This window comes from Tauraco erythrolophus, chromosome 5, assembly GCF_009769465.1.
Source record: "Tauraco erythrolophus isolate bTauEry1 chromosome 5, bTauEry1.pri, whole genome shotgun sequence".
NCBI lineage: Eukaryota > Metazoa > Chordata > Aves > Musophagiformes > Musophagidae > Tauraco > Tauraco erythrolophus.
Genome location: NC_141469.1, coordinates 83,028,043 through 83,044,536, shown reverse-complemented (window position 1 = coordinate 83,044,536; position 16,494 = coordinate 83,028,043). Strand labels below are relative to the sequence as shown.

Below are 16,494 nucleotides of genomic sequence, written 5' to 3'. Positions count from 1 at the left end.
CCTCTGGCAGCAATTCTTTTCTAAAACCAGAAAAACCATACCCCAACACATCCTCCCTCCAACGCTCAGTTTCAAAGTTCTTCCCCGGAAGGAGGCAAGGGTGAAGAAAGATTTCACCTAGTTTTCCTCCACTACTTTGTGCACCTCTAACATCTATAATCTTGTCCGTACCTTGTAGCTGGTTAAAACCAGTTGTACTCCTTTTGATGTCTCTTCAAGTAGCAGCATGTACCGATTCTTGGAAAGGAGAGCCTCACGACCTCCTGAACTCATTACTCGCCTTTTCAGCCTGACTCTCGTTCAGTGCAGTTTTTCTTTTCTTTCTTTCTTTTTTTTTAACCTCAAATATTTAATTGATTTGTGATTCAGCTCTAAAAGCAGCTGAAATAATATCAGGCTCTGCAAATCAATTACATCTGCAGTTACCACTCTGTAGCCCCCTGGTCACTAGCAGGACCTCACCACTGCAAGTGTATTTTATTTGGGTCATGTTAGCTTAACACGTCAACATCCCATCCCTTCCAGTTGCGTGGGCTCCGGAGCCTTTAAAGGCAGAAAAATAAGCACTTCTTGCTTCTCACTGCAAACATACTGGGCTGAAGGTGAGGATGAATACAAAGAGAGGTGCCAGAAGGTGCCCTTTTCACAGGGATTTTATTCATTTCCTACGCAAACCCCAACGGTGAGCCCTGCTGTATACAGTAAGCAACTAAAATTGAAGTTACAACAAAACTTCACCTTTGCCAGCGCAGGAAGAAGGAAAGCGTAGACTGGGGCAGAGAAATTGTTTGGCCAAACTCCTAAATGACAGAGACTTCAGCGGCGCTACAGCAAGTTTTACAGCATTTTAGGATCTGGCCCTCAACGTTGGTTGAGTGCTGCCTGCTAAAGAGGAGACCACCTTTAGAAGACTTGAAATTGGCCAAACCGACTTGAAACTGGGCATTTTCCAGCTCGTGAAAACGCTCAGGAACATTTCCTCAAGGACTGGTTCAAACAGCTCTGGCTGAACTGAGGCAAAGCCAATAACCATCAGTCCTTTAGTGGCACCAAATCACCGCTCTGGAAACCAGCATGGAAATTCTCAGAGCAACTGCTTTCATTTCTCTTATTAACTAGTACAGCAATTTATTCTTGTGAATAATGAACCTTAACACTGGTCCTTTATAAATACGTCCCAAAACAGTCACAATTTACCTCTAGCTGTCCCATAGCAGTTGCTGATAAATGGGCCATGTTGCCAAAGGAAGTGTAAAAATCCAAGTAGTTTGGGTTCTTTACAGTAACTACTATCTAGCTGCCTATATTAATAGAGAGAGGGAGCACATTATATAAGGAGATTAGACCATGTCATATTTACAACCTCAGTGTCCCCAGTGAGAGAAATTGCTCAGCTGTTACTGTCAGTGCCTTCTTCAAACAGGAACCCTGCTGACAAGATGATGAATTCAGAACATCGTTGCCAATTAATGATTTGTAGGCAGAAGGGATTTCAATAGTTCCCATATGTTTGTGAGGCTGACTGGGATTTACATCACCTCTAATAAGAGAGTGTAGTCTGCTTTGTCCAGACGTGACACTAGAGCTTGGAAAATGTCATCTTTGCAGGAGAAATTTTAGTAAACAAATCCAGGCTCTTCTGCTGGGTTGAAAACGTTTCCCAAAGCGTTGGTCCCTAATAACCTGCTTATGCTTAAGTGAAAGCAAGCAGGGAGACCGCTTGCAAGATGCACCGAAGTGATTTACAAACCAAAGGTCAGAAGTTATTTAGGTGCTTGTCAAAGCCACACCGCAGAGTGCCAAGACCATCATTATGTCAGCCCGGAGCACGGAGTGCATTTCCCAAACACAGCTCAGGCGAGGGATGAGGTGGGGGGGAGCGGGAGAAGCATCTACAAGCACACAGGATCTTTCTTGGTGTTACTTATTCTGCTCATGGGCTGCAACGTTTAACTTCCGTCCTAGATAAAAACCCTCAATCCTTGTGAAAAAAACCCTCAATCCTTGTGAATATAAAAATATCCAAAGCAGAAAGCATTCCACTCACACAGGATACCAGCATGAACTCCATGCACGCTGAACACAGACCTCCTGAATGGCCTAAGGCTGAATGTCACCTATCGACTGAGCATCTCGGAGCCAACCAGCAGGAAACGCTTGGCACGATGACCTGGGTTAACCACAGGACATCCAAACGGGGCCCTCAAACAGGCTTTGCCGTAGGCATTCAGATCTCAACATCCCATTGATTTGGTGATGGAATTTAGGGCTTTCCTACAAATGAGGATTATGGGCTCTAACAGCTCTAGAGCAATTAAAGTGATAAACTCCTGTCGAGGGTGCAGGCTGTAGGTGAAGTATCAAGAGTAGTTTCTGTGGGTCTTATGGCAGAAGGCCAAGGGTACGTCGTCACAAAATATCTTTACATTTCCAAACTATGATCACAGCCCTACCTAACACAGTCATAAATTGCGGGGCCAGATGCTGTCCTCTTAATTGACTAAGGGAAATAAATTTAAAAAAAAAAAAAATCCCACACCCCAAAATGGAAAGCAGAACCTCAAATCACTAAGATCTTCTGAAAGCACACCCCAGATTGCTATCTCAGCACTACCAGAGATCCAGCTGCTCTACAGGCACAGTAGGGTCTTCAAAGATAGTCTCAGGTTTCTAGTTTAAAACAGCCCAGGTTTTTTGGTGTTTTGGTTTTTGTTTGTTTTTGAGATCTTTAAGAGTGTTTTGAGCAGTGTTCCCATGCAGGATTTGAAAGGTGACTAATGGATGTACCCCTTTCCTCCAAAAATTCTTACAGGTGGCTGAAGTCAGCATCTAGACATAGCACCCACCAGTGAATGTTATTTTCAGAGATGGTATTTTTAGCCATAATTAAGCAGATCTTTGCTGATCTATCTGACCCACATCCCTCATCTGTGACAGTGTGGATTCCCTCAGCTTGGGCTAATGTTGATCTTAGCTCCCTTTGTGAAGTATCAAACATCAAGTCTGACTTTTCTTCCCTTCTGAATGGGAGAAGTATCTTTATTGTCACAGGAAAAGCAAAACCAAGTCAGATTTTTCTGTATTGTCTACATCTGTAGAAAAAAATAAAATAAAAAAAAAAAGGAGACTATCCTGGTCAAAAAGCACACTCCACATGCTGTGTACTAGAGGATTTTCCCAAAAACCAAACATACATACACTTCCTCTCCAAGTCAATCCTTGAAGAAACTTGAACTGTGCAATTTTCAGGGGCACAGCGCGTGACCAAGGACCAAAGGATGAAGGCCACAGCTTTCGTTGGGTATGCATGCACTAATCTACCCTTTGCACCAATGCTATAAACACCAGTAACGAGTGTCTGGAGTGAAGAGAAAATGCAAGACTGACTCCAGTTGGAGCAGAATCCCTCTGCCTTCCTCATAGGTTTGCTACTACCAAGCGGCTGCAAGTACAAGGCAATTAAGATGGAACTGATGCCCAACACGAAAATTTGGAAAAAGGAAACCACATTGAAATCTTCTGTGTCGAAATAGGTTTTAAGCTACCTGTTACATATTTACAGAGGAAGGGCAGTTTTATAAACAAGCATGTAATACAGCCAACCATAAAATGAGATTACATGCTCTTAGAGTATGTTGCACTTTAAAAGCATTCTTTTTTAGGTCCTGAGCTTCAGACACCCTAGATCTCTTGCAAAAGGCCCCTGATGACTCCGGAGACCTATGCTGACCAGCAACTCAGGAACCTCAGCGAGCTACTTGTGTGAAAACTTTGGCACATATGGATGCATTTTTATCAGTAGGGCTTTAGGTTTAACCCTGAACAGCTGAGCAGCTTTGTATTAAACTATCTACAAGAGAGGAAAATCAATCAATTCACACCACATCAAATTCCCACCTTCTCCCCCCCATAGAGTGATAAAGAGAGAAAAACATACTCCTTTAAATAAAAAAACAAACACGCATCTTGCTTAGGGATATTAACTTCAAACATTCCCTGGCACAGTCCAGAAAAAAGAAAACAAGCTTCTACAATTCCTAAGGAAACTCTGATATCGAGGAAAAATAACATAAAGCTTTAAATAACGAGTAAGATTGCAATGGCCTCAAGGACTCAACAGTACAGTGCTCCAAGGACAACGGTGGTGTGCCAGATTCTACTCGTTCACCGCCCTGTAAGCACCGGAAGGACCTGTCCATAGGTGTCAAGTCCCACTACATCCAGTCAAGGGCTCTCTCTTCATGCTTGTTATGGTCATCCAAAGGACCTCAGTGGAAGTGAGAACCCAACCCACCATCGTCAACTCAACCAGGCATGAAGGACACAGAAGAGAAGCAAGCCAAGACCCCGCGCATCACCTCGGCAGCCCCAACACAGCACCCTCCCTGCAGACCCTTACCTTGGCAGGTGTTGTTCTTCTCCTCATACCCTGCCTTGCACAAGCACTTCCCGATGGGCACCAGCCATTCCCCCTCAGCACTGCAGTGCATCTTCGGCGCCTCCTCCGTCACTGAGTGGTTGACGCAGACGCCCGACACCTCTAGCAGCTGCGAGGAATCCGCTCCCGTGATGGTGTCAGGAAAGCGAGCCAGGTTGCGGATCACCGATGGGCATTTTTTGTAGTACACACGCACGGAGACCAGGGCGATGCAGGCACCCACGTCCTGAAAAGCGAGGTAGAATCCCTTTTTTGTTAGGGGCCCGACATCTCTCACCTCTGTGTTTAGCTTCATAACTCTGTCACCGAGGTCTAACTCTGTGAAGCTCTCATCAGCAGCAATGGTATCGATCTTGATGTACTGGTTTTCTTTGATGTTCCTCCCATCTTCATCATCTGATTCGAAGTAATACATGTTAAAGGTCTCTTTGCAAGTCCCAAGTCCTCCTGGAAGGCTGTTACAGTCCCTCAGGGTGAATTTGAGCTCAATGAAGATGCGGGATGCCCCTTCATTAGAGATCCAGCTGGTCAGAAGCCAGTTGTTCTGATTCTGTTCCATTACCTTGCATACTTGGTACGTGTGTATCGGGGCGTAGTTTTCGTCCACCTCACCAATTTCTTCCCACTGTATAGAAAGGAAAAGTATTACTTTTTTTTACAAAGCTCCAGCTCCCACAAGATCTTACCTTTCCCATCTAAAGAGCACCTTGAGCTTCAGAGGTTCAGGATGACTTTTAAGGGAAAAAATGTTTTAAATGGCAAAATTTTCCATACTGAAATCTTACTATATTCCTGATAAAGTCAGATAAAAGACTCTTTAGAAATATAAAAGGATGCTAGTTAAAACCTTTTGTTTCAGACATTTCAGAAGTGCGAAAAACATACTGCTGGGTTTGTCCACTAGCATTTTATTAGGGAACAAAACAAAGGCAGATGGGGCCACGAGTTGGCCTCTTCCAATGCATCCACATAGAGGGGAAAAAAAAAAAAAAAAAAAGCTATTTACAGTCCGTCTGTCCCCACTCCTCCAGGCTCTTTTCTATTACATCCTCAAATCACTGCCCAACGCAATGAGGACAACCACAACTCTCCAAGCTATTCTCCCCCACCAAATAGCCTGCCAGAAAATCAGCAGAGTGATACATGAAACAAAATGGGCCTTTGCTCTCCCCAGGTGTGCTCCTAAGAGGAGTTCCTGCTCATGCAAAGAGAAGATTACTTCCAATAAAGGTTAGAGAGATCTGCAAATCTTGAGCTGTTTGCACGCTACACAGGTTTTTAAGCAGAGCTCCAGATAACTTCTGGCAGCTGTTTGTGGGAATTGTAGCAACGGTTTTTTCATTTTATTTTGGCCACGCTCTGAAGTGCATCACTTGGAAGAAATGCTTTTTCCTGATCCAGCACACTGTGGTCAGCAGCACCACAACAGTGCCTACTACAGAGACTCAACATTGTTCCCTCTCTGCTTTTGACAGCTGTAGTGTCACATTAAGAAATCAGATTAACTCACATAAGTACAGCAAAGAACTCCAGAGAACCAGTTATGGTTTGGTTTTCGTTTTTTTCCCTTCTACCTTTGACCTGCTCATCTGCAAGGGCTTCATTCCCAAAGCCTCTTGCATCCTCTGCTCAGCATTGCTGCCTGCATCTCGTCACAGCTGCAGAAGCAGCACAAAGCAAACGCATAGAGCATAATTTAAAAGTGCTCCAGTCCAAGGTATTAGCTGTATTCCAATCTGCATATCTTCTAATGCCAAAGGCCAACTGTTTTCATTGGAAATACAGCCTGAGATGACGTTGAGAGCCTTCTCAACCCAGATGTCATTACTGCCAATCTGACAGGGAACACTCTCAAAGTCAATGTAACAATGAATTTTTTTTTTAAGGCAAACGCTGTTCTTGAGTTTTAAATTAAAACAGCAGCAACAAGTAGCATGAAAACATAACCTGATGCTACAGTACAAAATGAGTTATAAATACCACCAGCAGGAAAGCATTTCCTCTCTTCCCTCACCTCGGACATGAAACCGGGAACTTCTGCAATTTCAGCAAGAATTTCATGCCCGCCACGATGCAAGGAGTTCCCATGTACCACCGGTCTTCCGAGTGAGGAACCTAACCTGAGGATGTTTTGGTCACACTAAGCAGTATTTCCATTTCTAAACCCTTTTTATGTCCCTGGCCTTAAACAGGCCATGACCCTACCACGATTAACACGCACTTGTCACGTCGCCCTTCTTGGTGGTGCCACAGGGTGAGCTGGAGATGTGCCGGCCACAAAAGCTAGGCAGATCTGTGCAGGATTCATGCCTAACTTTGAGGGGAGGCAACCAACAACTACGAAGTGTAGAGCCTTGAGGAAACATGGGAAAAGTATGCAAGATAGTGCAAATCTCCAGCTACCTTCTCTACGTTCCAGTAAATAGAGTAGGTTTAGATACATGAAATTAAAAAGCAGAAGAGCACCGTTCTTCAACTACTGTGGTTAATTTAAGTGCTAAATATGCTGTACATACATACTTCTGAGTGGATTCATTTAAGATGACGCTATGTAAATGCAAAGTCTTATTTTTATCACAGTGGCAACTGATGAAAAGTGAGGGTATCCCTCCACTCCCCTCCGACCCAGGCAGAGGTCCCTGCTGAATCAGCCCAGGGGCAGGTAAGCAGATCCCAATATAGCCCAGGAAAGACCTTAATGACTTTAAACCTTTGCTTTTTCTGGCTGAAGCTCAGAAGATCACTCAATCACACACACATCACCCAGCAGATATGGAGAAGTGTCAACCTCCAGCAGGAGATGGTGAAAAGCATTTGAGGGTTGGAAATGGCTCAGACCAGTTTTAGCAAGTGGGGATGCGTATGGATGGCCACAAGGCACATAGTGTAACTCCGTCCAACACTTAGGGAGCATCTAATGTGTATTTCTTCCAGAGCACTGACGCTTGTAGGGACTGTGATGTTACAGTTATGCTATTAGTGACCTAACTTGAAGGCATATCGAAAAACATCACTTCTCTTTTTTAAGACTTGCCAGATCTATTTCCAAAGACCCCACCATCACACTCTCCAGAGTTACAAAATCAAGCTCATTTCCATCACTGCTCCAGGAGTCGTGAGAAAGTGAGCAAAAGAAAGCTCATTTGTTCAAAAACTAAATCCAGTGATTCCAGCAGTTGCTTTCATGCGCTGGGAGCACTAAACACTGTGAGGAGGAAGGTCCAAGCATCAATACACAAACTGAGCTGGAGCCTAATCTCAGCTGCAACAAAAGGCACACGACCTAACGTTTCAGGCTTCGGGATGTGCCACATTTCCAGCGCCGCACCCTGGATCAGAGCAAGTCCTGCCATCACCACCTGCCATCGAACCTGAAGCAATCACCAGAGAGCAAGAGGAAAGGGAGGTGCTAATGAGCTAAGGCTGCTTATTTCTGTGTAATCCTCACGGGAAAGCCAACCAGATTTTATCAGAGCAGCCGCTATTGTGTAAAAATCTCTGCTCTGCCATTTAATCCCATCTTCTTCTCTCCTATCTGCATGGAGGAGTGCACCATTTCTTTCTCTTCAGCTGGGTCTGCGTCCCCCCAGAGACTGCAGGCAGCCTGCTGCCCTTCTGCTTTTACACCCCTCCACGAGAAGGGGATGGGGGTAAAACCCCCACACCTTCTGCCTGGCTCCAGCTTCCCAGTCACTACAGACCTCAGACAAGTATTGCAACCGACAAAGGAATACAAACCAGAGGATGAAATACAGCGCCTTACTGCTAATGAAAAAGAAAACTCGCCACACGAAAGAGCATCTAGCTGAAAATATTGGAATGAAAAAAAAAAAAAGTACAATTGAAAAATTGTGTAATATAATTCCTCTCTGCAGCGCATATTTTGGAGATATAAATCAACCCCATCTGCAGGATTAAAACAAAAATGCAACCATTAATTTGGTGCTAAATGTTTTCTCTACATCTTTAATAGCCCTAAGAAGGAAAGCACAAATGCATTTCAATGGCCTGATGTTAAATCATTTATAGAAGACCTATTTCTGAATCAGAAATTTCCAGTACACTACTGCTGGTGAGTTAACAGAAGCTCAAGACTGCACTCAGCCCCATCAACAGGAAGCATGCGATTCATGTGGGCTGGCTGCCTGTGGAAAGGCCAAAGATATCACACATCTCCCTGAAAATATAAAATCTAAAAAAGCATTCAGCGGAGCGGCCTCGGGTTAATCGGACCATTTTAAAACACATTCACCAGCCGAACGCTACTCAGGCTTGTTTCTAATCTCCAGGATTCCAAGACTGCAATTTGCTGCCGCAGCACAGCAAAAGGCTGCTGCCCCAAAACCAGATACTGACAGCGGGGATGAAAATTTCAGAGCTTTTGTTTATTTGGTTTCGGGGGGTTTTCTGTAAGGAGAATTTTTGTTATCGGTCTTCAGTACCTCACTCTCTTCAGCAGCCACTAAAGGTGGCGTGGAAATTCCAAGCCCCTTTCCTAATTCCACACATCCTAGCACTGCTGAAAGACCAATTAGGTATTTAGCAAAATTCTAGGAGTCTAAAGAGGGAAAGGGGGCTTAAGAGTATTAAGAAAAGGGGTCCCTAAGACTTTCCTGGAACTTTCCCAGCAGGACTCCCTCGCTCCAAGGACCGTGCAACCTGCCCCTGTTCCCACTACCTATTCATTTCACAGGCTCCCTAGTACAAGAAGCCTCATCCTCTCCCATTTCCACCCCATCACATGGAGCTCTGCAACATACGTGTGTTAATTCAGGTACCTGCTGGCACAAAGACATAAAATTGAAAAAGGATTTATGCCTTACCACCTTTTTTTTCTTTTGGAGAAGGGCAAGCCTGGCACAGATCTCAGATCCCAGGCTTTGCATGTGTGGAAGCATGAGATACTCCACACGCTGTGCCCACAGAGGAGGGTAATTTTACCCCGAAATGCTGCTGTCAAACCCCACACAAGCACACACTGGTGCAGAGCAGGGTGTGATGTGGGGCTATGCAATCCCTGTGCCAGGTTAAAAGGGAAGACCTCCCACCCTTCCAGAAGTGCAAACCAGCCAGGTGTTCAGGTCTGTGCTATTTATCCTGCCTTTCATCCTGGTAATATTTGGGCAGCCTCTTCGATTTCCTTTTATGCAGCTGATGTTAAGACCTGGCTGCCAGTCAAGAGCCTCCAGCTCAGCTCCCAAACACACGTTCCCTCCCGCTACTCAACTTTATCTCGCAACCTGCTCCTTTCCTCCCTTTGCTGCTCTCCTCCCATCACAAACCCCAAAAAACTCGGGTTGGGTTTTTGCGGGGTTTTTTGTTGGTTTTTAGCTGCCTGCCAGCTTTCCACCTGCCATCGTAGCACAAAGTTAGAGCAAATAAGCAGCAGGCTCTCCTCGGCGCAGTTCCAGCCACTTGGGTGAGGTCACGTAAGGCTGAATCTCTAGCAAAAGGCAGGCAGAGCACTAAGCATCTTTTTTTCTGCACTGCAGAAGCTTTTGCAGGGCTGTGCTTGCTGTAAAATAAGGCTGACTGCGTCACCATCTTGCCTGTTGCAAAACACCACTTAACAGGCTCGCCAGTCCCAAAATCCAACTGCTTCAAAGCCTGCCACCAATATTGCCAGTTTTATCAACACACCCTGCGATGCACGGCATTGCTCCGATTTTCAGCTCTGGAGACGTATGATTAAAGGAGAGCCTTTGCTTTTGCTGGGCGTGTTTCAGTCTTCATTAAAAGAAGAAGGGGTTTGCTTGCTCAAAGAACAAGAACACAAAAGAGAAAGCACCCAAAAGTCACCTTGTTTGTAGCCCCCCCTAAAGTGATGCTGACCTCAGGATTGGCAGGAGCAAACCAGTTCTGGTTTGAACACTGGCATTGCCAAGAGGTAGATGCATAACCTATATAACCTACAGTAGAGTAGGCTGATGGAGCACGTGGGAAGCCCGGTCCCCTCTCACAGCAAGGGAGAACGATCCAAACCATTCTCAAGCAGAAGAAAAATGCAGTAATGTGACACAACGCTGCAAGTTTGCAAGTCGGCTCTTCCGGATGGAGGAATAATGTCAGGAGCAGAGCAAAGACATGACAAAGCAGCTCAGGATCTGCAGGATAAACAGTGCCCACTATGTGCCACCCACCTCCAGACAGAACAGAAGGCAAAATGGCTTTGCTCAGCTCTCCTCCACCACCACCAGGTCACTGGATCCTGTTTTAAACAGAGCTCTTGGGCAAGAATTCTTAAGCATTTGTGCCAGTATGACAACTCAGGCTTTAAGTTCCAGTTCTGCTTCAGGGCAGGATGCTTGCTCACTGGGACAGCCCTGTGGCATTCCCCCTCCTGCCCGGCACCAATCAGACACTGGAAGGACACCAACCACAGCCACGTGACTTTTTCCAGTAAATCACAAATTTGAAATGAAAATAATCAGGAAATCAAAGCAATTCATGTACTCGGATCAAGTCAGGAAAGGAGGGGAGGGGAGAAAAAACAAACAACAAACAAAAAAACCCCACTCAGTAAAGAGGAAACGCTGATTTTGACAGCCTCCCAAACCATGTGAAATTAATATGAAAACTGTTCTAGAGTAACTCAAACTATTTCCTTCAACCTCAAACACTTTTTTTTATTTCAGCTACCAAAACAAAAATACTCAACAACTTACTACTTGTACAGACAAATACCAACATCCACTTTTATAATGTAAAAGGTGAAGAGATTCCTACACAGCCTTAACATTTTGGGGGGGGTTGGAGCTTATTTTAAGGGCAGGAGCCAGTGTCAAAGTCAAAAGGAAACTGCAGTGAGTTCAATATAAACAATATTCGACCCAGTGTTTATTAAAATCTTTAAATACCAGAAGCAGTCGTAACCACCTGGGATCTTACCATTTCCATACATCTCACACTCCCCCCACCAAGGCTCAAGCCTTGTTTGGATGGCAATTTTACAACCAAGACATTTATATATACAAATGTGTGTTCCTACTGACAGCAGTTACTAGTCAAGCAAAAAACATAACGGGTTTGAGTTGTAGAACACTGGAACAGGTTGCCCAGAGAGGTGGTGGATGCTCCATCCCTGGAGACGTTCAAGGCCAGGTTGGACGAGGCCCTGAGCAACCTGATCTAGTTGGAGATATCCCTGTTCCTTGCAGGGAGGTTTGGACTAGATGACCTTTGAAGGTCCCTTCCAGCCCTAACCATTCTATGATACTATGATTCTAACAGACACAGAAGATAGAGAGAATCTGATTAATCTCCCTACACAGGCAGAAATTTAGTCTAATGAAATTAATTTTAAAAATTGAGTTTCCATAGAAAGAACTTAACATTTTCTGGTGGTTTGGCACATTCCCCTCAATTTGTCCAACTAGGAAAATAAAAAAAGAAAAACACCAAATACGAATACCACAACTTTTGGGCTACGCTTCTCATTTTACTACTGGATTTCAGTTTTTTGCTGTTTCTTATAACGCCACTCTACTCTGGCCACTATGCTGCACAGTCCAGTTAACTCACAGCCTCAGAACCTCCTGAAGTTAATTACCTGGAGTAAATGTGAGTTTCCTCACTCATTACAGGAGATTTCCCAGCCAGAAGCTAAGGATCATTTTTCATAAACGAAAAACGTAAGTAGGGGAAGTAAATTGCAAAGAGGTATGAACTGAAAGTTTAAAATATCTTTTTGAGACATGCCACATTTGACTAGTTAACTTTTTTCTCCATCTCTGTATTAACCACATACATATTCCCTGCTATCTCACATTTGATACTTGCCTAGCAGAAAGCAGATTTTAAAAGTCACTTCCATTACCATTCCATTTCGAAAAAAAAACCACATTAAAAAGCAAATTCTCACTGCAGCAACATTAAAGGAACAGCCAGACACGTGCTTCTGAACGACCTCTTTCAATATGGGGGCAGCAAAGGTGTTAAGAGGAGAAAAAGGGCCTTACTCCATGTTAAAGGCTACTCACCACTGCATCAAGATTTAAAAAGGCTCAATTTCACTCAATGCTAAGGTTTTCTGTGCTGCTTTGCACTTTGACAGAGGGCAGGAGAGGGATTAGCGACCATGAGGGAATAATTAATGTTTCATCTCCACTATAAAACAGAACTATACTGGAAACATGTTCAGTGAGTGCTCACAGCACCATCATGCTCCATCCCAACTCCGTTGCTGCCAAGTGCACACTCCAATACTCAGAACAACTCATCAGCAGCAATCAGCTTTAAAAAATAAAAAAAAAAAAAGAATTTTTAGAAGTGAGAACTTAAGCATTTGGGTCGATGCTTCTGTATCTCACATTAGGACAAAGTCACCTCGACTTTTCAGTGCTGCACATCAAGATGCAATGGAAAACAATGAAAACAGGACAGAAGTTTTGCTCAGACTTTGATCATTTGCATGATCAATGAAAGATGTCAGGACCAGAATTCAAATGGCAGGAGAACCCAGCTGGAGGTTAGCGCGACTGAAATGAAAAGGAGCATCAGCCCCTCTCCAGCATGCCTAATCAGAGACTGCTCTGACCCCTTCCCAGAACAAAGCAATGTGTTATTTGCAAACCCCACCTCCCCACACAATATTATTTCTTCTTTTTTTTTTTAAAAAAAAAAAAAGGTTTGAAATTCTCTGTACACCTGAATTAAAAAAAAATCCATTTCAAGCTGACTGCAGTCCAGTAACTGAGAGTAAGACAATGGAGGTGAGCATGAAAGAGGCAATGAAGAAACACAATACCATTAAATCATTTTTCACTGCTTAATGTAACACTCATTGCAGAACAATTTAACAAGTGCCATAACAAACAGTGTTGACATCACACGGTTTAACATTGAAAGGCTGACAGAGGCACATTTTCAGCAGGACACACAGTATGAATATACTTTAGGTTTATAACCAAATGCTTGGATTTTCAAAGCTTTTGGGATAGTATTCACATTACTCATCGTCTGGTGATACCAAGAGTTTCAAAGAACAATTTTCAAAAGCAGCAAAAAAGGAAGTTTTCCTTGTTACTATAATGTTGTCTTAATATTTAAATAAATCAATATTCATCTGGAGCTTCTGTTTTCTACAACTGGAGTAACACAAAGCACTCGGCTTATTTTTAATGTCCACAACAGTGAAAATTTGCAAAAACTAAACTAAAACCTTAAGCTTTATCATTGTCATCAACTACCTGTAACATCTTGAAAGCAAGGGAACTTTTTTTTTTTTTTAACAGCTTCCAGTGAAAGAGAAAAAATACTTGATCAAAAGTGCATTTCATGAAAGTAAACCAGATTAAACTTCTCAGGTTTCTAGTATTTCAGGCAAAGTGATGCAATTATCCACGTGCTGCGCCCACAAAGCCTAACCTCTCAGGCATATACCAAATTTGACTAGATTATAGACGGCCCATACACCATATCAGACCCTCCAGCAAACATATTATTTTGCCCCTGCTCCCTGGTCTCTAATCTACCCAAAGCTTTTCATAGAGATAATATTACATTCATGGCTTAGACCTTGACAACTGCACCCATAAATCAATTCTAAATCTTGCATTAATCATCTTTCTGTAATCAGCGGCTATTCAGCACAAATTTACATCTCATTTCTGTTGGCCAAACAGCCACATTAGAGCATTGAAGCTTATTCAGGCTTAAATGATTATATTCCCCTAATAAACACTGAAGTCCTCTCCGTCCAGGCACCGTGAGCTGCATTAATGACACGCCGTGGCAGCAGGGGCCATCCCAAGTCAGCCTCGTGCAATGCTACGAGCAGAAATGGGTATAAGCTTAGTCAGGGGAGATTCAGGTTGGATGTTAGGAAGTATTTCTTCTCTGAAAGGGTTGTCAGCCACTGGAATAGGCTGCCCAGGGAGGTGGTTGAATCCCCATCCCTGGATGTGTTTAAGAATAGGGTGGATGATCTACTTAGCAATATGGTTTAGTGGGGATTAGGGACGGTTGGACTCAATGATCTCTAAGGTCTTTTCCAACCTAGAAATCTATGAATCTATGAAGCCCCACGCTAAACAAGTTTTTTTTTGCATTTCCAATACATTCAGGCAGAAGAAATGCAAAGGCTGCTCTGCCTGTGCGGCCCCTCTTACGGGAACTGGTGTGCACAGCAGGCACATGCACCATGCAATTTATTGCACCTCCTCCTAACAGCTCCATTTGCCACCTCTTGAATACATGAGGTTACCAGTAAGAAAACCGAAACCCGAATTTTCTGATTCCCTGCATGCTGAGCATCTTACAATTGTCACCAAAACCAAAGCGAGTGGTCGAAGCTGAACGTTGTAGAAAATCCACTTCTCCCATTTGTCAGAGGGCTGTAACTTAGTTCAGAGCACCACCAAATCGGGTCTTAGCATGCTTTTCATAGAATCACAGAATGGTTAGGGTTGGAAGGGACCTCAAAGATCAGCTAGTTCCAGCCCCCCTGCCATGGGCAGGGAAACCCTCCACTACACCAGGTTGCCCAAAGCCTCATCCAACCTGGCCTTGAACACTTCCAGGGATGGGGCAGCCATAGCTTCTCTGGGCAACCTGTGCCAGTGCCTCACCACACTCAATGTAAAAAATTTCTTCCTTATATCTAATCTAAATCTGCCCTCCTTCAGTTTAAAGCCATTGCCCCTTGTCCTATCACTACACACCTTTGGAAAAAGTCCCTCTCCAGCTTTCCTGTAGGGCCCCTTTAGGTACTGGAAGGCTGCAATAAGATCACCCTGGAGCCTTCTCTTCTCCAGGCTGAACAGCCCCAACTCTCTCAGCCTGTCTCCATAGCAGAGGTGCTCCAGCCCTCGGATCATCTCTGTGGCCTCCTCTGGCCCCGATCCAGCAGCTCCATGTCCTTCTTGTGCTGGGGACCCCAGAGCTGAACACAGTATTCCAGGTGGGGTCTCACCAGAGCAGAGCAGAGGGGCAGAATCCCCTCCCTGACCTGCTGCCCACGCTGCTTTGGATGCAGCCCAGGACACGGCTGGCTCTCTGAGCTGCCAGCACACATTGCCAGCTCATGGTGAGCTTTTCTTTGATCACCTCAGAATTAGGCATTACGTTTTTAATATCTGCCTACAATTTTTTCCCTGGTTTTTGGGTTGCTCTCACTGCTTTGTGCAACAAAGACTATCGCTTACGCAGGACCACAGTTAGTAGCTAAAACATGATCAGTTCAGGGCAGATCTTGCATGTTCTTGCCTGCGATCCCTATAGTGAAGCAATCTATCCTGATTGAACACAGAATAATTATATAATTAAAGATCCTCCGCAGGCCTACATTATTAAACCAGCATAAAAAGCCCCACATTGATTGTATATTCACTTTCAGTTAAGGTCTGAATCAGTATGCTCAGATCTAAAAATGAATGAGCAGAATGAGTTTATTATGACTGTTGTTAAGTACTTACCCACTATAGGTAATAAATTATACATGTGGATGCTTGTTATGCTTATTCTACAACATAATGCAACTTCTAGTTACTTTTTATTCTATGGGATTTCATTCCCACCGTGTCAGGCTTATGTTACTATTTAAATACGGCACCAGAATTACAAGGATGTAAATCTGTCAGAGATGCAACCTGGACCTCGAAGCTTCTTTGAATCTGAAATTGAAGAAACATGGATGTGCTTATTTGTTTATGATGGATGTCCTATGTCCTAACCATCTCAGAAAAGACACACTTCTGGGGAAGTTCCATACTTCATAGGCTGCTTTTCCTCACTTGCAACCACCTGCTATTCCATGGTCTCTTCCAGCATCTGACAGCCACTAAAGAACCAACTGATCATCAACATGCCATGGCTAGGAAAGCAGCCCAGGGCCAGTGAGAACACCACAAGCAAGGATCTCCCTTGGACCAGCGTATGGAAGAGACTTTCATGGCAGACCCATCACCGAATGCCAGCTTCTCGCAGTTTTGTGCTGCTTACGGATGCAACACAGCCAATTGCAGCAACGGCATTTTACTGCTAGGCAAGACAATTCTCATCTGTGGCCTGAACTTCTGGTAAAAAAAAAGTTTTGAATAATGCTCAGGAGTCCCCAG

General features: G+C 44.0%; 1 protein-coding gene across 5 annotated transcripts in view; it reads right to left on the bottom strand.

Moving 5' to 3' along the window:
- The window catches only part of EPHA5 (EPH receptor A5), a 187,145-nt gene that overhangs the window by 153,444 nt on the left and 17,207 nt on the right, over positions 1-16,494 (bottom strand). For all 5 annotated transcript variants that reach the window (XM_086611754.1, XM_086611756.1, XM_086611755.1 and 2 more), the window contains exon 2: positions 4,400-5,063. In XM_086611754.1, the coding sequence (XP_086467880.1) occupies positions 4,400-5,063 (664 nt within the window). The remainder of the gene's footprint in view (positions 1-4,399; positions 5,064-16,494) is intronic.